At 40.2% G+C, this 17,878-nt stretch overlaps 1 protein-coding gene across 2 annotated transcripts in view; it reads left to right on the plus strand.

The window, feature by feature from the left end:
* luzp2 (leucine zipper protein 2) overlaps positions 1 to 17,878 on the plus strand; it is a 148,246-nt gene that overhangs the window by 117,284 nt on the left and 13,084 nt on the right. The window contains exons 7-10 of one of the 2 annotated variants that reach the window (XM_052063282.1): positions 1,750 to 1,812; positions 7,927 to 8,001; positions 8,796 to 8,963; positions 16,936 to 17,040. In XM_052063282.1, the coding sequence (XP_051919242.1) occupies positions 1,750 to 1,812; positions 7,927 to 8,001; positions 8,796 to 8,963; positions 16,936 to 17,040 (411 nt within the window). The remainder of the gene's footprint in view (positions 1 to 1,749; positions 1,813 to 7,926; positions 8,002 to 8,795; positions 8,964 to 16,935; positions 17,041 to 17,878) is intronic. The other variant, XM_052063283.1, reaches the window with a different exon arrangement.

Here is a 17,878-nt window from a genome sequence, read left to right on the forward strand (position 1 = left end):
ATATCTTCTCAAAGCTAAACTAAAAAGATCAAGGTCTTAATCATGCTCTTAAAAATATGAGCATCCTCTTCATTTCAAGGCCCAAATTAGTTTTACTGATTAAATTGCCACCCATAAAGTTTGCTTTTTTTTAAGGGATTGAATGTATTTTTTTCAAAAGGCATTTACAAATATTATACATTTACAGGTTATACAAATATAGACATGAACCCACAATTTAATTTGAAAAATATAGAAACTTTGTGGGCATTGGTCGCCAAGGTATCATGTAAAATTACATGATTTCACTCGTCACACAAGTTATGAAGAAAGACTGGATGACTGAGCTGAAACCTGCAGTTATGAACTTTGATACACTGTAACATAGAATGTATAGGGTGATGAAATATTCTTTTGCAACATTTGATTTAAAAACATATGGCATCGAATATTTCCCGAATGCATTGTACTTTCTCACAGTACTTTCATCTGAGATATCAAGACATATGGCTCTGTAATTCTACTGGTGCAAAAGAGGTGCCTGGCATGATTTATTGAGTAAATAATAAGTCTATGCTTTGGTAGTGCTGAGATAGCAGCATGTTAAAAGACACAAATATTTCTTTGTGAAATTAACTTTCCATTGGAACTGTGCAGCATCTATAGGTAATTTATTCTTGTAGACTCATAAAGGCTTCAGATGAAATCAATTTGGAATTATCTTCTTTCCTTGACCCAGCACGGTAAATTAATTGCTATGCGTTTGAAAGTCAATACTAATTCTTTATGCTGTTTTAAAATGTTTTTTCTCCTTCATCCACGATTGCTTTTATAGATTTGAACACACACACACACACACACACACACACACACACACACACACACACACACACACACACACACACACAGGACATATGTACCGGTATATATATACTGTATATGCAAATTTGTTATGCCCATAACACATCGTGATTGTTCCAAATATTCAATAAAATTAATGCACCTGCTCCTCACAAGAGCTTTAGTTTTCCTCAGTGCAGGAGGCAGGGAACACAGCAGTCCCAGTGGGTCCGTCATAACCGATCAGGGAAGACAGCTCCACGTGCGTGTGAGCTGAACTCAAGCATACGTACAGTACCAGGTGTTGATGGTCAACGTGTTTTGCAGATCACATTAGATCACGTGGCGACTAGTGGCCTACTTCATCAATGCACAAACTGCTAATCACATTTTGGGTATGTCAGTTGGCTTGCAACGTCACTGGCTCAGCACAGAGCCATAGCGCGTCATTTGGGCCCTCAGATATGTTATTCATTTTCGAGCCACTTTATATTTCACTTTTTCGTACTTCGTAAAAAATAAATATTGAAATGAAAAAATACCTTAAAAATTGCAACCAAATCATTTACGGAGACTTCAGTCCCCCGAAAGCAGGCCTAACGACGCTAACAGCAGCAGCATGTTGCCACCAAGGAACCTTCATACCTGAGGTGGTCGCATCACTGTGTGTGGTGCAGGTGATAATTTGGCAGGGGAGCATAAAGTCCACACACGGCTCCATTACGGTTTGGTTTGTCTTTGCAGTTCAGTGAAGGGGAGATTTTATATTCTGCCTCCTACAAAAACGCTTTTATTTTAACTGGAGCTTTTCCCCTTGAAACACTCACAAAGGGATCTTCTGCCGCAGCTGCCAGAATCCTGCTATGTGATCTAAAACCAATTTCACAATTTGAATAACCTAATGGTTATTTTCTTATCTTTCTCTTCCAGTCCAAAAAAATCCAGGCTCAACTGAAAGAACTGCGGTATGGGAAAAAAGATTTCATTTTTAAGGTAAGCTCAACACTAAAGGGTGTTTTTGGTTGAAAAGAACTCCACCGCAGAGCTAAGGAAATATTTGAGACCACCTTTGTGAAGATGGCTCCATCACAGGTGACACCCCAATTAATTTAGTCTCTAATTACAAAATTCCTTCCGGCAGTTTGGGGTGTCTGGAAGCACGTTGGTGGGGTGGCGCCCCTTGCCAATCGCATGGAAAAGTCTTGTGATGACGCGGTGGGATATATTTTTGTGGCTCAAACACATAGCAGTGCTTAGGCATATTGTAGAAGTCTGAAATTTCTGGTCTGACATTTGAAAGTGTAGCAGGGTGCGTTTTCAGCGCATTCAGCGGACACACTCAGCATCTGAAAGGAGAGTGAACGTCTCGATTTTTCATTATTTGAGTCTGATTTCATATACCGTATTTTCCGCACGATAAGGTGCACCTAAAGGCGTTCAATTTTCTCAAAAGCCGATTGTGCGCTTTACAATCCGATGTGCCTTATATATGGACTAATTGTTATATTTCTTGGACCTAGTATTTTAAATGTTTGTAAAGCGCTTTGTTACAGCTGCAGCGGTTTTGGAAGCTTTATGAAAATAAAGCTGCATTACATTTTTTAAATAGGCCATTCATTGACGGTACTCCAAAGCTTCCTTATAAGTGTGCAAATCTGGCAGGCTCTTCTCTTTGTAGTGAGAAGCATTTTGGGAGTGTAGTGTTTAGTCACTCAATATATTGTTTTACTTGGTCTTTTCCTTTTTGTTTTATTAGTGTGTGTGTGTGTGTGTGTGTGTGTGTGTGTGTGTGTGTGTGTGTGTGTGTGTGTGTGTGTGTGTGTGTGTGTGTGTGTGTGTGTGTGTGTGTGCATGTGTTTGTATAAAAACAATATTTTCATTTGAGAGGCAAAAGGCCAGTGTTTTTTGTTTTGTTTGGTTTTTTTGTATCTTGTTTTTTTTTTAGTTATCTGTATTCCCTGTATGCAATGATTGAAAGCCTAGTAGGGGATGACGGAGCAGATGAGATGAGAATGCAGGGAAGAGTCACTCAAGATCGGAAATGTCATCAGCCTCACATGGGGATGTCAGTCATGGCAGCCTTGCCTCTGAGGAAATTGAATTGGCTATAACAGCTGTTGTACCGTAGCAAAATTCATTTTATGCGCTGACAGTACACAAAAATTACAACCGTCTCACAACATTGGCAAAAATAAATAAATAAAACAGGCACCTCCAACACCAACCACAATGGAAACTTTGGTGTATTATTAATTTTATAAGACATGTATAGTGGGCCCAACAAAGCAGTGCTATGCTGGCCATCTGGTTTAAGCAAAGCGGGCAAAAAAACATTCTAATATAATTTAAACCAGTGGATAGTATGGCGAACAATGATTTTTTAGTTACAGAGGTGATTGCGAATATGCTTAGGTGTGCGCACATGCTACCACATTACCGCACGCCTCATATCATTTCATGACAGTCCAGCCCTGAAACAAATTTAAATTGTGAAACCTTAATGGCAAAATTAGTTTACCAAATATAGATGAGGACAAAATCATCTGAACACTTACTGTGAATACAGTTATTTTAAGGACAATAGATGAATTACATTCTGGCTGGTTATCACATGCTCAACACTAACATTGTGCCAAAGATGAAAAAACTATGATCAATTCATCCTTTTTCTAAGGTCTGCATCTACCGGTAATCAACAATTGGCAATCCGATAGAGGTGAATTTTAGCTTTGGGTTTATCTGGTAATCCTACCATTGTACAAATATGTTCACCGCTAGCCTCTGGACATGACTTCAGTGTCTCAAACTATCTGAAATGTCAAACAAAAAAAACAACAGGATTTCAGACTTTTAGTTGACCTGCTCAAGCAATAAAATAGTCACAGTCCCCATTAAACTACAAACACAATAACCAGGCAAGTTTGTCTTTACTAGTTCTCTCTGTTATAACAAAGTACTTTGTATATAAGAGAGCCTTAAGAGGAACTGGGAGTCCTGTGATGCATAGCAGAAGAGCCTCCACTCTGCAAGACCTCTTTCAACTTTACCTCAGGGCTGTTTCGCCTCTGGCTCAATAATATGAAAGAAGTATGGTGGCTTGATGTAGTCGCATGCCTCATCTAATGGCTTGTACCCCACTAACCTCACACCTCCATAATGAACTGACACGTAAATATGGAGCTTTGAGTCGGTGACCCTGAAAGTCAGCATTTCTGGGTCAGTCACCATGTGCTTGCATTCCTCAGAGGACTATCTGCTGATGATGCACGAAGCAATGTCTGTAATGGCTCTCTATAATGCAACACAGTCACATGCGTACGTGCACACAATCTTCTGTTGCCCTTTAGAAGTAACTGTTAGAGCAGGCTGGAAATGTCTGCCGCTTGCTAGCCAATCCAACCTGGACTCGTTATTTAGCACATCGGATGTGTGCTGTTTCATCTGACATACTGTGCAACATTTTGTGTCTGTATTATCTGCTGTGATAAGATGTAAACACATTCTGTGTTTTCCCATCTGCAGAATTGTATTAAAATGTCCTCTGTATTCTGACAGCAAAAATATTGTGTCACAGGCACCTTTGAAATATGGCAATCGAATGCTTTTTATTTTATTTTATTTTTCTGGTCGCCATCAATATTGTTCAAATAACATTAGTATCACGAAATATGCCAACTTATTTTTATTTTCACACAGATGTAACCCCTCAGGCAAGAAAAAAAGAGACATTTTTGAGAGATGACCCATGTCCTTGTCTATAACTGCATGACTCACTCATCAAGCCACACTTTATTTATATTGCACTTTCACAATATCTGCAATTTTTAGAAAGCATGTCGCAGAACACATGAGATAAAACATTCACAACAATACAACCAAATCTTTTTCTCCATGCCTACATATATTGTGTTGTTTGAAGCGGTTATAGATGAAAGAGGAGCAATTGAAAGTCTTCTTTCACCAGGTGATCAGTGATGTCATGATCACAGCATGCATGATGTCACTCAAGTCTGATACAAGCTAAGTTTGAAAGTAAACAAGCAACTATAGTGTCCGATGGTGAGTAACATACACACATACAGAAAGACTGTACACAACTATAAAAATGTCAAATTAATCAATATACGGATTAAATCAATGCTTTTGTAAACATAATGTGCTTAGTAGGGCTGAGCGATATGGCTGAAAAATGTTTCACAAGTATTTCATATTAGTCAATATTGCTAATTATTTTTTTTTTTTCCCGATTTAAAGACAAAGGCCAAGAGTGCGCCTTATCATCCGATGTGCCTTATATATGGTGTTACGGATTCTTTATATTCCCGAGCTGAGTCGAGTTGTCAAGTCAAGTCAAGAGTTGTGGGGGACTAGTGGTCCAGTGGTTAGCGCGTCGACCTCACAGTGCAGAGGTACCGGGTTCAATTCCAGCTCGGGCCTCCCTGTGTGGAGTTTGCATGTTCTCCCCCGTGCCTGTGTGGGTTTTTCTCCAGGTACTCCCACATTCCAAAAACATGCATGGCAGGCTGATTGAACACTCTAAATCATAGGTGTCAATTTCAGGTCCTGGAGGGCCACTGTCCTGTATGTTTTCCAAGTCTCCCTGTTGCAACACACCTGATTCAAATGATCAGAACATCAGCAAGCTCTGCACAAGCCTGACATTGAACCTGTTCATTTGAATCAGGTGCGTTGCAACAGAGAGACTTGGAAAACATGCAGGACAGTGACCCTCTAGGATCTGAGTTTGACAACTATTCTGTAAATTTTCCCTTCGTGCGAGTGTGAGCATGGATGGTGGTTTGTCTCTGTGTGCCCTGCTATTGGCTGGCAACCAGTTCAGGGTTTACCCCGCCTGCTGCCCGAAGACAGCTGGGATAGGCTCCAGCACCATCCGCGACCCTTGTGAGGATAAGCGGATTGGAAAATGGATGGATGGAGTTGAGTTGTTTCCCTGTTAGTGTTCCTATGCGTAACGTAAAAGGGTTCTGCCCGACACAAATTGACATGTGGATTTGCCAACACACACTCAGACAACTACTTTGTGAGCTCTGCGCAGCCATGATTAAACGTAGAAAATACCAAAAGCATTGTTAACTACTGACTAAACAAAGGAAGGAGACAAGCAAGACTTCTTAGGATATTTAGCCCTTTGTGTGCTTACTTTTTTGCCATGTTATCGTTTCAATACCGATACAGAGGTATTTTATGCAAGTAGAGTATCAAAGTCAATATTTTACTATCACGACCCTATTTTCCACAGCTCCTCTAGCCACCCATCCATCCATGCAGCCATACCATCGTTGGCTGTCCAACAGCACCAACATTTCCGCTTTTACATTACTAAATTGCCCACTCAGGCGGAAAAAAACAAGTGCCGACATTCCATCCCATCAAGAACCAATACTCTCCAAACAAACACCCGTTGAGTTGAAAACGCAATTGATCAATTAAAATGTTGTGTGTGTGTGTGTGTGTGTGTGTGTGTGTGTGTGTGTGTGTGTGTGTGTGTGTGTGCGTGTACCAAAACCTGCATTGTCATGAGGTCAAATTTGCAAATATTCAGTGTTTCAACAGTTTCATTCACTACTTATGCTGGTACGGTAATACTCTTGAAAAGGATATACCAACCAATATATTGTACCTACTATTTGATGGCTTCGCTGACCTTGCCTGTTCCAAGCACGGAGAACGTTTAATTTCAAAAGGCCAGTAAAAGAAACCCTAATAAAAGACCAACGGGGTCAGTTTTGGTTTTACACAATCTGCATGCAAATTATCACAATTTGTTCCATCGTAATGGTAAAGCTATTAATAATGAGATTCATTTGGCTCTTCTGTTGATGGGCTTTTTGTGTGAAATGAATGCCCTGCTGTTTATTATTCAGTTCAGGGATGAAACTTGAGCAATGATAGTAATTATGGGTCTTGTGTGTCATATATACAGTATGACACTTAATATAAAACTCTGCCCAGTAATGCAGCGTGGAAGGTAATATTGTGGTTCTCAGAGAGAACATACCGACTTTTATGTACGGTATGTACTTTGTACGATAGTTGATAAAACAGCACGTTTGTAAACTAATAATTTACTGGTTACTGGTTTAAGACTTCAAATTACTGTCGATGGCAAGGAAAAATAAGCTAGTCACTAGCTTATTTTAATAAATTTAATAATTGCTTGATTTTAATCAACGTTAATAATTCACACTAAACCCAGCAAACACGAGCAGCTAGTGTTTGCTGGGTTTAGTGTGAATTATTCGATTGCACTTGATCCAGCCATCTGTTTGGGCTAGCTTTCGGTTTGCGCAACTGATAGCAAGCAGTGGTAAGGAGAGTTTGTCAAGAAATGCAGGAATGCTGTCGCAGACGTTTTTAATACTGCGAGTGCATAGAAAAAAGTTATTTGATTTTGTGTGGGTTTCTGGGAAACAATACATTTTTACATCTAGGTACTATTGCAGTCACACTTTTGCTGTTACAAACTGACCAGGGACCCCCATCAGAGAAGCCAAAAGTTATGTGGCCCTCACAGGAAAACGTTTGGGGACCACTGGTGTAGAGGGAGTAGAGTACCGCAGAGGAGGCATCCTTCCCAGTGTTCAGGGATGAGACAGGATATTCGCGTAGGTCCTTGTGCTGTCAACGTGTTCCAGGACTAAATGCAACCCCCTGTTGACAGTGTCGGCCAACGACCTGTTTGTTTGGTAGGAAAATTGCTGGGGTCTAACTGTGGTCCAGTGATACTCTTAAGGTGGTCCAGCGTGAGATGTTTAAAAGACTTCATGGCAACAGATGTAATCCTAATAATTCAAGTTTCTGGATTTGGATAATTGTGGAGCGTTTGAAGCAGGGTGAGACTTTTGTTTCGTTGGTCAGCCAGCGAATGTTGTAAGATGAGAACATCAGCAAGTATGAGATAAGAAATCTCACATTGTGAATGGAACTATTTTTTTTTTATTAACGTTTTTACTTGTATAGTGTGTGCGTGTCTGAAATTTTTTTTAAGTGAATGAATGCAAAACTACACGGTTGACTTGATTTTAATCGTGTTATGGCATTAAGATGCTGAAAGGGTCTTTTGATTCAAAAGGTATATTTTTCTAGGGACAGCAGCTAATGGATTTGGAACACAAGTTAACCATAGCCAAGGAAGAATTAGAGAAGACCGCTCTTGACAAGGTGAGTACTTTTATTTTTCTCTTAGGGCTGCTTTATTTCAAGGCCCTTGAAATGTGTCCTCAAATTCAGTTATTACTTTAGGATAACATATTTGTAATTGTATGAAATACATCAAAAGAAAAGTCATCAACTGTCAGAAAAGGGTTTGTCGAGTGTCTTGAAGGTGTAGTGGTACACTACCCTCACTTGTGTGCGGGTAACGTGGGATTGGTTCCCACTCATGACTGGTGTGAATATGGGTGTGTATGGTTGTTCGGCTTGAAATGTGACCCGTGACTGACTGGCGACCAGTTCAGGGGTTAGTCCGCCTTTCACCCGAAATCATCCGATAGGTCCAAAAGAAATATATTGTGGGCATGTGGTTTGACACCTGTGGATTCACTCATTCGCGTGATTTTTTTTCCATGTTCTTTTTTTTCCATGTTCTTTTTTTTTTTTTTGCGTGCGTGTATAGGTTAGGGGGGACCATCCTTTTTCTTGTTTTCCTCGTGTTTTTTTTTTATTTTTATTGATATTTAGGTCCCTATCCCCCACAAATAGCACAGGATCCACTGTATCATAAACCAAATGGCCAATATAAAGTGTCATGCGGTTCTTGCAAGCTGGAAAAAGTGTTGACCCTGAATCAGTCAATTGCAGGAGGGTGGCTGCTTGAAAAGTAGATCTCGGGTCGAAAAAGGTTGAGGACCCCTGGTTTAGAGCTTGTCATCTCATAAAATCAATTTGTCAAGTGTATGGATGACAGAAAATACTTGTAGGAATCGAGATGAATGTCTAATCTCTTTTGGGTCCAGGAGTCTCAGATGAAGGCGCTAAAGGACACAGTTCACATCTGCTTCTCTGCTGTCCTTCACAACCAGCCCAGCAGCAGCCACAGATTTCCCACCTCCTCCTCCCATTTGTACAGATACTCATCACTCATCAACAGCTCCCGAGTCACCTTTCAACAGCCCCATGCCAAGGTAATTTACTATTTTGCTCAGTGCCATCGACTTTAATGCTTATCAAAAAGAAGCACTTTTGTTGTCAAATTTGTTCCAATAATATTTTACCGCAGGCCTACGGAAGACTGATTCTCTGCCGTAATGAACCAATAGTATGTGTCATGAAGAACGTCAATGTGTGCAGACGATGTAACAAAGAGCAAACTGTACCGCTGTTTCTCTGAATTGATGGCCCTACTTTTTCAGGAAGAAAGCCAAACTGCTGTAAAAGCTTGTCCTTTTCACTTTCAGTCAACTGAATTTATTGAATCTAATTTGCAACGAGTAAGGGGCGATTGCTTAATCGTAAAACCTACGCACTGTCATCTTTGGAGCAGTGAGGCCATCTGCAACACATGTTACAGTTGTATATCAAGGCCTTAATTTTGCGTGTTTTGTGCCTAACACCATCTTTGAATTTTAATTCCCAAAAGTGATTTTTCAGCATGTACCCTTTTTAAAATGAATTTTCAAACCATTTTTGAAGTTGCTTATCCCTGCCATATGGAATTGCACTAGATTCTCGACACCATTCAGATATTGATAGAGACACAATGACTCAAATATGATTGTGGGCAAGCTAATACTCACTTTTGACTCTGGAATTCAAAAGTCACAAACGTTTCTCCACAGAGCCAAAAACTAAGGACAACTTTATAACTGAATTGGAATCGTTATTCTAGATGTCCGAAATAATTGTATCAAGTAGCCTTTGAATGATTCTGTGAGAGTCTGCATGTGATGATCCACCATACGCCCCCAAATTTTATTGTCTATTTGTTCCATATATATTTAACAACATGTGTCTGTGTTGCACCACAAGGCATCCATCACAGAACTTTTTTTTTTGTGTATTTTCCCCGTACCAAGCATTCATGTTAAGTCCAATCAGAGATTGCGTTCGTTCTGATTTCTGAAAAGCAGCCATTTCAAGCACTTTGAAATCATCTGGTCGGCCACAGCACTGCTGTGCTTTATCTGTCTTGATTCTGGTGCGCAATTCTGTCTTTAAGAGGCTTTTCTCCCGTCAAAGCAGTCACAATTTGCTCTACGTCCCCTCAGCGGGTGCCTCAGAGATTTGACATGCTACGAAGATGGGGTTTTTTTCTCCATTTCTTTCCCTTATCATGTCTCAGTTTCGCAATCTCCTCCGGTGTCAGTGACATTGTGAAAAACAAACGTATGTAACTGACGCTTTTGTGCTCACATTCAAACACTTCAAAAATGGAATGGGCCAATACAAAAGTGTATCTTCTTCCCTCTTTTTCCCTAACTTATTGCACACTCAAAACACTGTGCACTACCTTTTCTACGTTTGCATTACAAACAGCTGCACTCCACTTGCAGGGGAAGATTCTAACTCTATTATCGCCATTATCTCCTTTAAGCGTTGTACACTTTGACTGCCTGTCTGATAAATCTGAGTCAGTCTTTGCTGTAAAGATTACTGGGGTGCTCCATCTGTCCACTTTGTCTGCATGTATGGAGGTGTGCCAGATCTCTTTGAAATCCCTGCCAAATAGTTCTAAAATTATGTCTTTGTAACAGCACATTATTTGCTCTCACTGTTCGTGGAAGAGAATGGTCCACAACTATTTTTGGTCACAAAAGAACACACTCCTCCAGAAATTCTGCTGTTTTACTGAAGACAATATATATTTTTTTTAATTTTATATTCATATTGTACTCTGTAAGATGCATGACTATATTCACCAAAATCAAGCACGCGTGGCCGCCAGGTCCAGTGTGTGTTCTGTCTTAGCAAAAGTTAAGTCAAGTCAAGTCAACTGCATTTATAGAGCACTTTCAAACAGCCATCGCCGCATACAATGTGCTGTACATGGAGCAATTTAACATGCACAATAAACCATAAGACAAATCGGTAATAAAGACGTTAGAAAGCCCTAAACAGTAAAACCAAGAACACATCTAAGTCATGCTGAGTCGAATGCCAAAGAATACAAGTGAGTTTTGAGGAGGGTTTTAAGATGGGCAGAGAGGAGGCTTGCCGAATGTTCAGTGGGAGGTCATTCCAGAGAGAGGGACCAGCAACAGAAAAGGCTCGATACCCTCTGAGCCTCACTTTAGTTCTTGGTACTTATAATAATGTCTAGTCCGCAGACTTGAGGCGCCGGGCAGGTGAGGTAAGGTGGCGCGAGATTATACAGAGATTTGAAAACAAATAAGAGGATCTTGAAAATAACAAAAGGGTCAAAGGTCCCCACCTCACTTGTGACGAGTTTGGTGGGCCGTTACTGAGATATTAGAACAGTGGTTCTCAGTGGGGAATTGAGTTTCCCTGGGGTACGTGAAGGTTCTTCAGGTAGTACGTGAAAGTTTAAAATATGTATTCAGGCAACAAAAGAGCTTTGGTGTCTCACTTAAACTCAGTTCAGTGCAATGATGCAATATTCATCGTTGGCAGCCGGTAACATTGTCAGTCTTCTTTTGATTATTAAATTGATTTTTTAAGATGTCTTTTTTTTGTTTGTTTTGTTAAAGTGAACTGAATTATTTTTCATAACAGAAAACAGTCCTCTGATCCCAAAAGAGGACACTTTATTTTGACAATTATTTTTATGTGCACAAATATGTGTTTTATTTTTTTTAGTTCTAGGTTGTTGTTGTTTTTTTTTGTTGCCAAGTAGTATGAGAGAGAGAGAGAGAGAGAGAGAGAGAGAGAGAGAGAGAGATAGAGAGAGAGAGAGAGCACTGGAAATGGAGTCCTAAAGTTAAAATCACACACTGATGGCACAGAACTTGCACTTACAGACAGACAAAAAAAAAAACAACATTCCAAGTAAAACTAGTTATTCAAAAAATTATTAAACTCTCAAAGAACCAAGGCAATAATGTTGATCGTATTACATTGGTCATTTTGTGTTATTTCATTTTACATGACAGATGCTAAAATGACTTTGCCATTTATAAGATTAAAAAAAAGGATATACAAAACATAACACACTCGCTCACTGTGCCCAGTCTAGTAACTCACCACAGCTCCACTCATTCTACTGTACATGCCCAGATGTCTTTTTAATTTTCATGCATTTGTGGTAGAAACCCACCATAAGGGCCTAGTCTCCCTCAAGAAAGTACTTAAAATGTGATAACGCACAGAAAATGAAATGATGCACCAATATTAGAATAATAACAACTAATGGAAAAAAACTGAAGTAAGGAATTAAATATTTAGAATAGGAAACTCTTATTAAATTCATTCCCAACAAGGCAAAACAGCAGCAGCTAGTTGACGCAGCATAAAGGAAAAAGGTGGTGTTCTTGAACGTTCGCAACTTCAGGCTACGATTCTGCCAACATCCTTCTTCACTGCTGTCAAGGAGGGAGGCAAATCCCCCACATTTGATTCGGGTTGTTTGACAGACAGGGAGCCACGCAGGAGAGAAAAGAAGCAGTTGAACATTTAGGAGGGAAATCTTTGTGGCGATTAGCCTGTTCATATTATTGTAAGAATTGCTATTTAATATCCGTCTGGGAAAAAAAAAAATCCTTCGCAAAGAGAACGCAAATTTCCCACCACATGATGTTTGTGTTTCATAAGCACACTTCGGAGTCGATTCAGCACTTGCCATCCAAAGAGGATAAGTGCAAGGTAGTCTGTTCAAGGGCTCGGTGACACCAATCTGTGTTACTTCTTTGAGTTCACATAATGAGCTTTAATCTCTCATGGATGCCGTCATAGGGCTTTCGTGGACTTGACTCTCCCACATTCGCAAACCTCCACTCACAAGTGAAAGATTCATTAGTGAGAGGACGCAGAAATCAGCAAGATTGCAGTGGAAGTTGCTTCATATTTAAGAGCCTTGGGGAGAGAGGGCCGCGGCTTGTGGTCCACTAGCATGCAATTTTCATCGAAGTGATGAAAGATAATGTCGTAGGATTTGGAACGTTGTGCTCGGAGAAGAAATCGGTCTTATTATTGCTCATTTTATCAAGAGAGACCGGCAGCAGCCCCTCATTCTTAGGGTCCTCCTCACCACGTCCCTGTATCCTTCAATTGTCCACCACTGTCCCCTTTTATTTCCGCCAGATGCTCGTCAAAATCAATTCTACTCTTGAAATAATTTGTGTAGTTAAAAAAAAAAATCTCCTCTTTTTCAAAATTACTCTTCATGTAGATGATACAAATTAAAAAAAAAAAGCTAATGTGTCCTCTCTTTCCATTCGTTGTTGTCTATATACAGGGAAGGGCGTGCTCGCTAAACAAGCGCCCACGGTAGGTTGCCGCTTTGTTACTGGTACTGACAGAAGTACATAACATGAATTGATGGATCACATACCCGCATCATATAACAAATGTGAATTACGCTGGAGTGCTATGAAACACGTGTATCAACATCTCGATACCTCAGATGCATATCCAGTACTGAACATGCCCCGGATTCCACATGCACACACTAATTTATACATTCAAACAATAGAATACCCACGAGAAGCATGCACACCTTGAGTCGGCATGCACTGTACCTAAAGAGAGAAAGTAAATAGAATGCAACTTACAAAAACCTCTAATATGCCAAAAACATTTCTGAGCACCAGGAGAGAAAACACGGACAATATGGATAACTTCAAAGTGACAACGAAAAAGCAGTTACCCGGTAGTAGCAAGTAAATACCGGTACTACAAACCATATGCTCTCAGCATGCGTGTGTGCGTGTGTGTTCGATGTGTACGTTTGTTATTTGTCCCGTGGGCCTAAAACCCCACTCTGGCCTTATTTACCAATGCTCTTTGACCAATTATCCTGATGGTTTCATCCAATGATATAATTTGCCCCGAGGAACCATTACATCACCTTTTATTACTGATTTTAGCACCCTACATGAAACACCAAACCAGCACTTTGCCACGTCATGTAGCCATTAACGAGACACACATGACATGAGACCAAGACAGCCCAGCCCATCACTTGTAGCACAAAGAAGCCACAATGTACACATCATTCCATTCATTCCGACAATATTTTATACATATCCTGTTCACAACTAACATCTATTTTTCTCGTGCTGTATAGGGATGATGCATTATGAACGCATGAGCAAAAACAGCATGTTTAATCTATTCCTTCCGCCTTTGCTATATGACTGTGAACTGATTCTGATGGTTGCTGTCAAGAGGAGAGAAATAATGCATGCAATGCTTATCAGCCACTCCACTCACTCTCTCTTCCAAAAGTCTTCTTGACAGAGCTGTCCAAAAAAAAAGTCAGAAGAAAAAGTTTGACAGGGAGTTTCAAATCGTTTGTTTTCATCCTAAAAATGCTTTGCTTTATACTCTCAAGGGACATTTTTGGTCCAGTGATAGAAGCTACAGCACTGTATAACAGCCCTCAGCAGTTTGCTGCAACAGGCAGTTATTTGGAGTAGTATCTCTTAATGCTGTAGCTTCTTTCGCCTCTGCTTTGGTCATGCAATCTCATTAAAATCAATGTGTCAACATTGATTTCCTTTCGAGAGGCTCTTCTCCTGAACATTTGGCTTAAAAAAATGATGTTGGCTGGTTAGGTTTCACATTAAAGGACAAAAACACAAAACAGTCTTAGCTATTTTATGACTTGTACACAGAAGTGTTGTCTCATTTTTGCATTCGGTGATTATGGGTAGCTGACTGAAAACAAAAAGTTAAAAAAAAAATAACAACAGAGCTTATCTCGCTGAATTTAAAAATCATCAGCATAGCATACACCATATTCTTGTCAACACTGCATATCTAAACAACTCGTAAATTGCTGAGCGCCAATGCGTATTTGGAACCGAGAGTCGCCGCTTGGAATTGAAATGGATTTCCATTGGACAGGAGAAGTGAACCAATCTCTTTTTTCGTCAATAGATGCTACAGCTTTTTGATGACTTTGAAACTTAGCTTGCAGCCGAATTGTGCACATTTTGAGCATGACGTCTCTGATCCACTGGTTAAAGGACACTTTGATTCTCTCCTCTTTTATCTCAAACTGCTTCAAACAACAAAGCGTGAGACGGAAAAGTGGTTAGGACTGCACGACTGTCCGTGTTTTATGTTATGCGTTGTGTTTATTATTTTACTTTATGTTAACTGTTTTGTTAAGCGCTTTGTTACAGCTGCCGCTGTTGTGAAAGCGTTGTTTGTGAAAGAAAACTTCCACATGTTGTTAGCTGGTGATTGACAACATTTCTTTCATTCTCATTCAGCTGGTCAGAATCAGTGGCAAAATCAGTCATTCACCAGTGAGTTCTGGTCCTGCAGGCTTATTTCGATGCAAAAACAAAAATGGTCGTACTAGGGCTGATCGATTTTTAGGAAACAATCGGCTGAACTGCGATTGTTGTGGTAGGCATTGCCATTTCAATACAATTCAGAATTTTCTTCAAATCAAGCTTTAGTGCAATACGTGACAGGAAATTGCATCATACCATCAAAACATTAAAAGCTACCCAAAAGGCAAGGGCACCCAAGATGTTGTGTGCGGAAGGCAAGGTTGTACTTTATGACAAAATGGGAGTTATGTAATTTCGGCCACTTTGTCCTGCTTATTTTTTTAAATATGAGTTAGACGTTGTGTGGGGAAGGCGGTTCTTTTTCAAGGTTTTGAACTTACTGGACTTACTGCTTGCTATCATACATACATGTATACTGGGACATATAAATCTCCCTATATAAAATACAAATCTTTTTTTTCTTTGCAACGGGGCAACGGCCCAGTGAGGATTCAACAAGAGCCTATGTGAGCCGATGCATCCCCAAGAGGAAAAAGAAAGGCGCATTTCACAAACAATACCGGGAGACCTACTTGAAATATGGATTTATAGCATCATGTGATTCCGACACACCAAGCCCGCTCTGAACAATATGCGGCAAGAACCTTGCCCAATGAATCAATGAAGCCTTCAAAACGGATTCGTCAACCAATGTTAAGTGCCTTGAGAGTGCAATACTTGCTGATTAACCCCTCACTGCTTGGGTGAAAATGTCATTCGCGATTGGAGAAGAATTGATCATTCCCACGACTGAGACAGTATTGGTGTTGCCCTTGTTATAATGTGGCCACTGCCAATTAAGATATTCATAATAAATAAATAAATAAAAAGGTGGATTATTGATGCAGCATTGCATTCTGCGCCTTACGTTCTTCACAGTTTCCGAACAGCCAGGAAAGCAGGGACTCGAGTGGGGTTGGGGGGGGGGGGTGAGTGACTGGTGTGTTGTGGACACAACTTTTTTTTTTTTAAATCAACAGCTCAGAACGGATTGTATAGCGTGACCTGTTGATGAATGGCTCGTCTCTTCTAAATGGTGACCCTGGTGCGATAATAGTGCTGGGAAAAAAAAACACACTCAGCTTTGTCAATCGCCTAATCACGTTGTCTGAACATTTCCATTTCAATTTTAAGAAATGATCAATCGTTCAACCTTTCATTGAAAAAAAAAGTTGGAATTCAGATTTTTCCAAAAATTGTTCAAGAAAAAATATGGACAATGGCTGCATGCTTTTTTTTCCAGCGTAGGTGGCACAATTTTGTTGAAACCCACCATACGGAAAAAGTCACATTCTGAGGTTTAAGTTTGCTTAAATTAAACATTACCTTTCGCCATTGCACAATTCAACACCATGTCTATCAATTTTTCAGGATGAAAAAAAAAATACACAGGTATATAGGTATAAGGCATCTTTTTCTTTCTATGTGGAGCAAAGAATGAAGTACCTTTTGGTTAATCCTTATCTTTTGTGTAACCTCTTGAATTGTTCTTGTTCTGATCAGATTTTTATGGTTTGCAAGTATATTTGATTGATTGAACTTCATAAATTAATTTTAAAATAGCAAACAAAACAACGCCATTATGAGTCAGGAGTGTTTACTTTTCAGAATGCTCAGATTCAATGTTGCAAGTGACAAGCCATTTCTGCGTTTTATTTTTAACCCCAGGCTAAAATGTTTGTTTTTTTCCTAACAGGATATCTCTAAAGTTCAGAGAGTCATCACAACCAGCAAAACCCCCATGAACATTGGCGTAATGAGGAGAGAAAGTGGTGGAGTTAAAAAGTGCCAGATGGAGGAGGTGAGCCTGAACAGTAATTAAACCATGATGCAGCCCAAGGGCTTGAATCCACCAGCATCCATTCAAAACCCTCACCGGGGTTTAAAAACCTAGTTTGTCTTTATTATTGTCGTTATCCATAAACTTTGTGGAAGGACTGAATAGAGTTCTTTATATAAAAAAAAAATCCTCGTCTCACCCCTCGGGTGGTGTCAGTCCCTAATTCAGCTCGGGTCCTCTACCAGAGGCCAAGAAGCTTGAGGGTTCTGCGCAGTATCCTTGCTGTTCCCAGTACTGCACATTTTTGGACTGAGATGTCCGATGTTGTTCCCGGGATCTGTTGCAACCACTCATCTAGGTTGGGGGTCACTGCTCCGAGTGCTCCGACCACCACAGGCACGACTGTCACCTTTACCTTCCAGGCTCTCTCTAGCTCCTCTCTGAGCCCTTGGTATTTCTCGAGTTTCTTGTGTTCCTTCTTTCTGATGTTTCCATCACTTGGGACCGCTACATCCACTACAATGGCTTTCCTCTGCCCTTTATCTATGATCACGATATCTGGTTGGTTCGCCATTACCATATTGTCAGTCTGGATCTGGAAATCTGGGCCTCAATGGCTCTGGTGCTCAGGCCCTGCTCCTGAGCAGCCAGGATGAGTGCATCTGTGCTGTCTTTCAGGCCAGCCCTCTTTAGCCTTTCTACCGCCTTTATTACCGATTTGTCTTACTGTTTATTGTGCATGTTAAATTGCTCTATGTACAGCCCTTTGTATGTAGCGATGGCTGTTTTAAAGTGCTCTATAAATACTGTTGACTTGACATGACTTGAATCTCTTCCTTTGGCCACCTTATTATTCCTG

Source organism: Hippocampus zosterae, chromosome 4, assembly GCF_025434085.1.
Source record: "Hippocampus zosterae strain Florida chromosome 4, ASM2543408v3, whole genome shotgun sequence".
Lineage (NCBI taxonomy): Eukaryota > Metazoa > Chordata > Actinopteri > Syngnathiformes > Syngnathidae > Hippocampus > Hippocampus zosterae.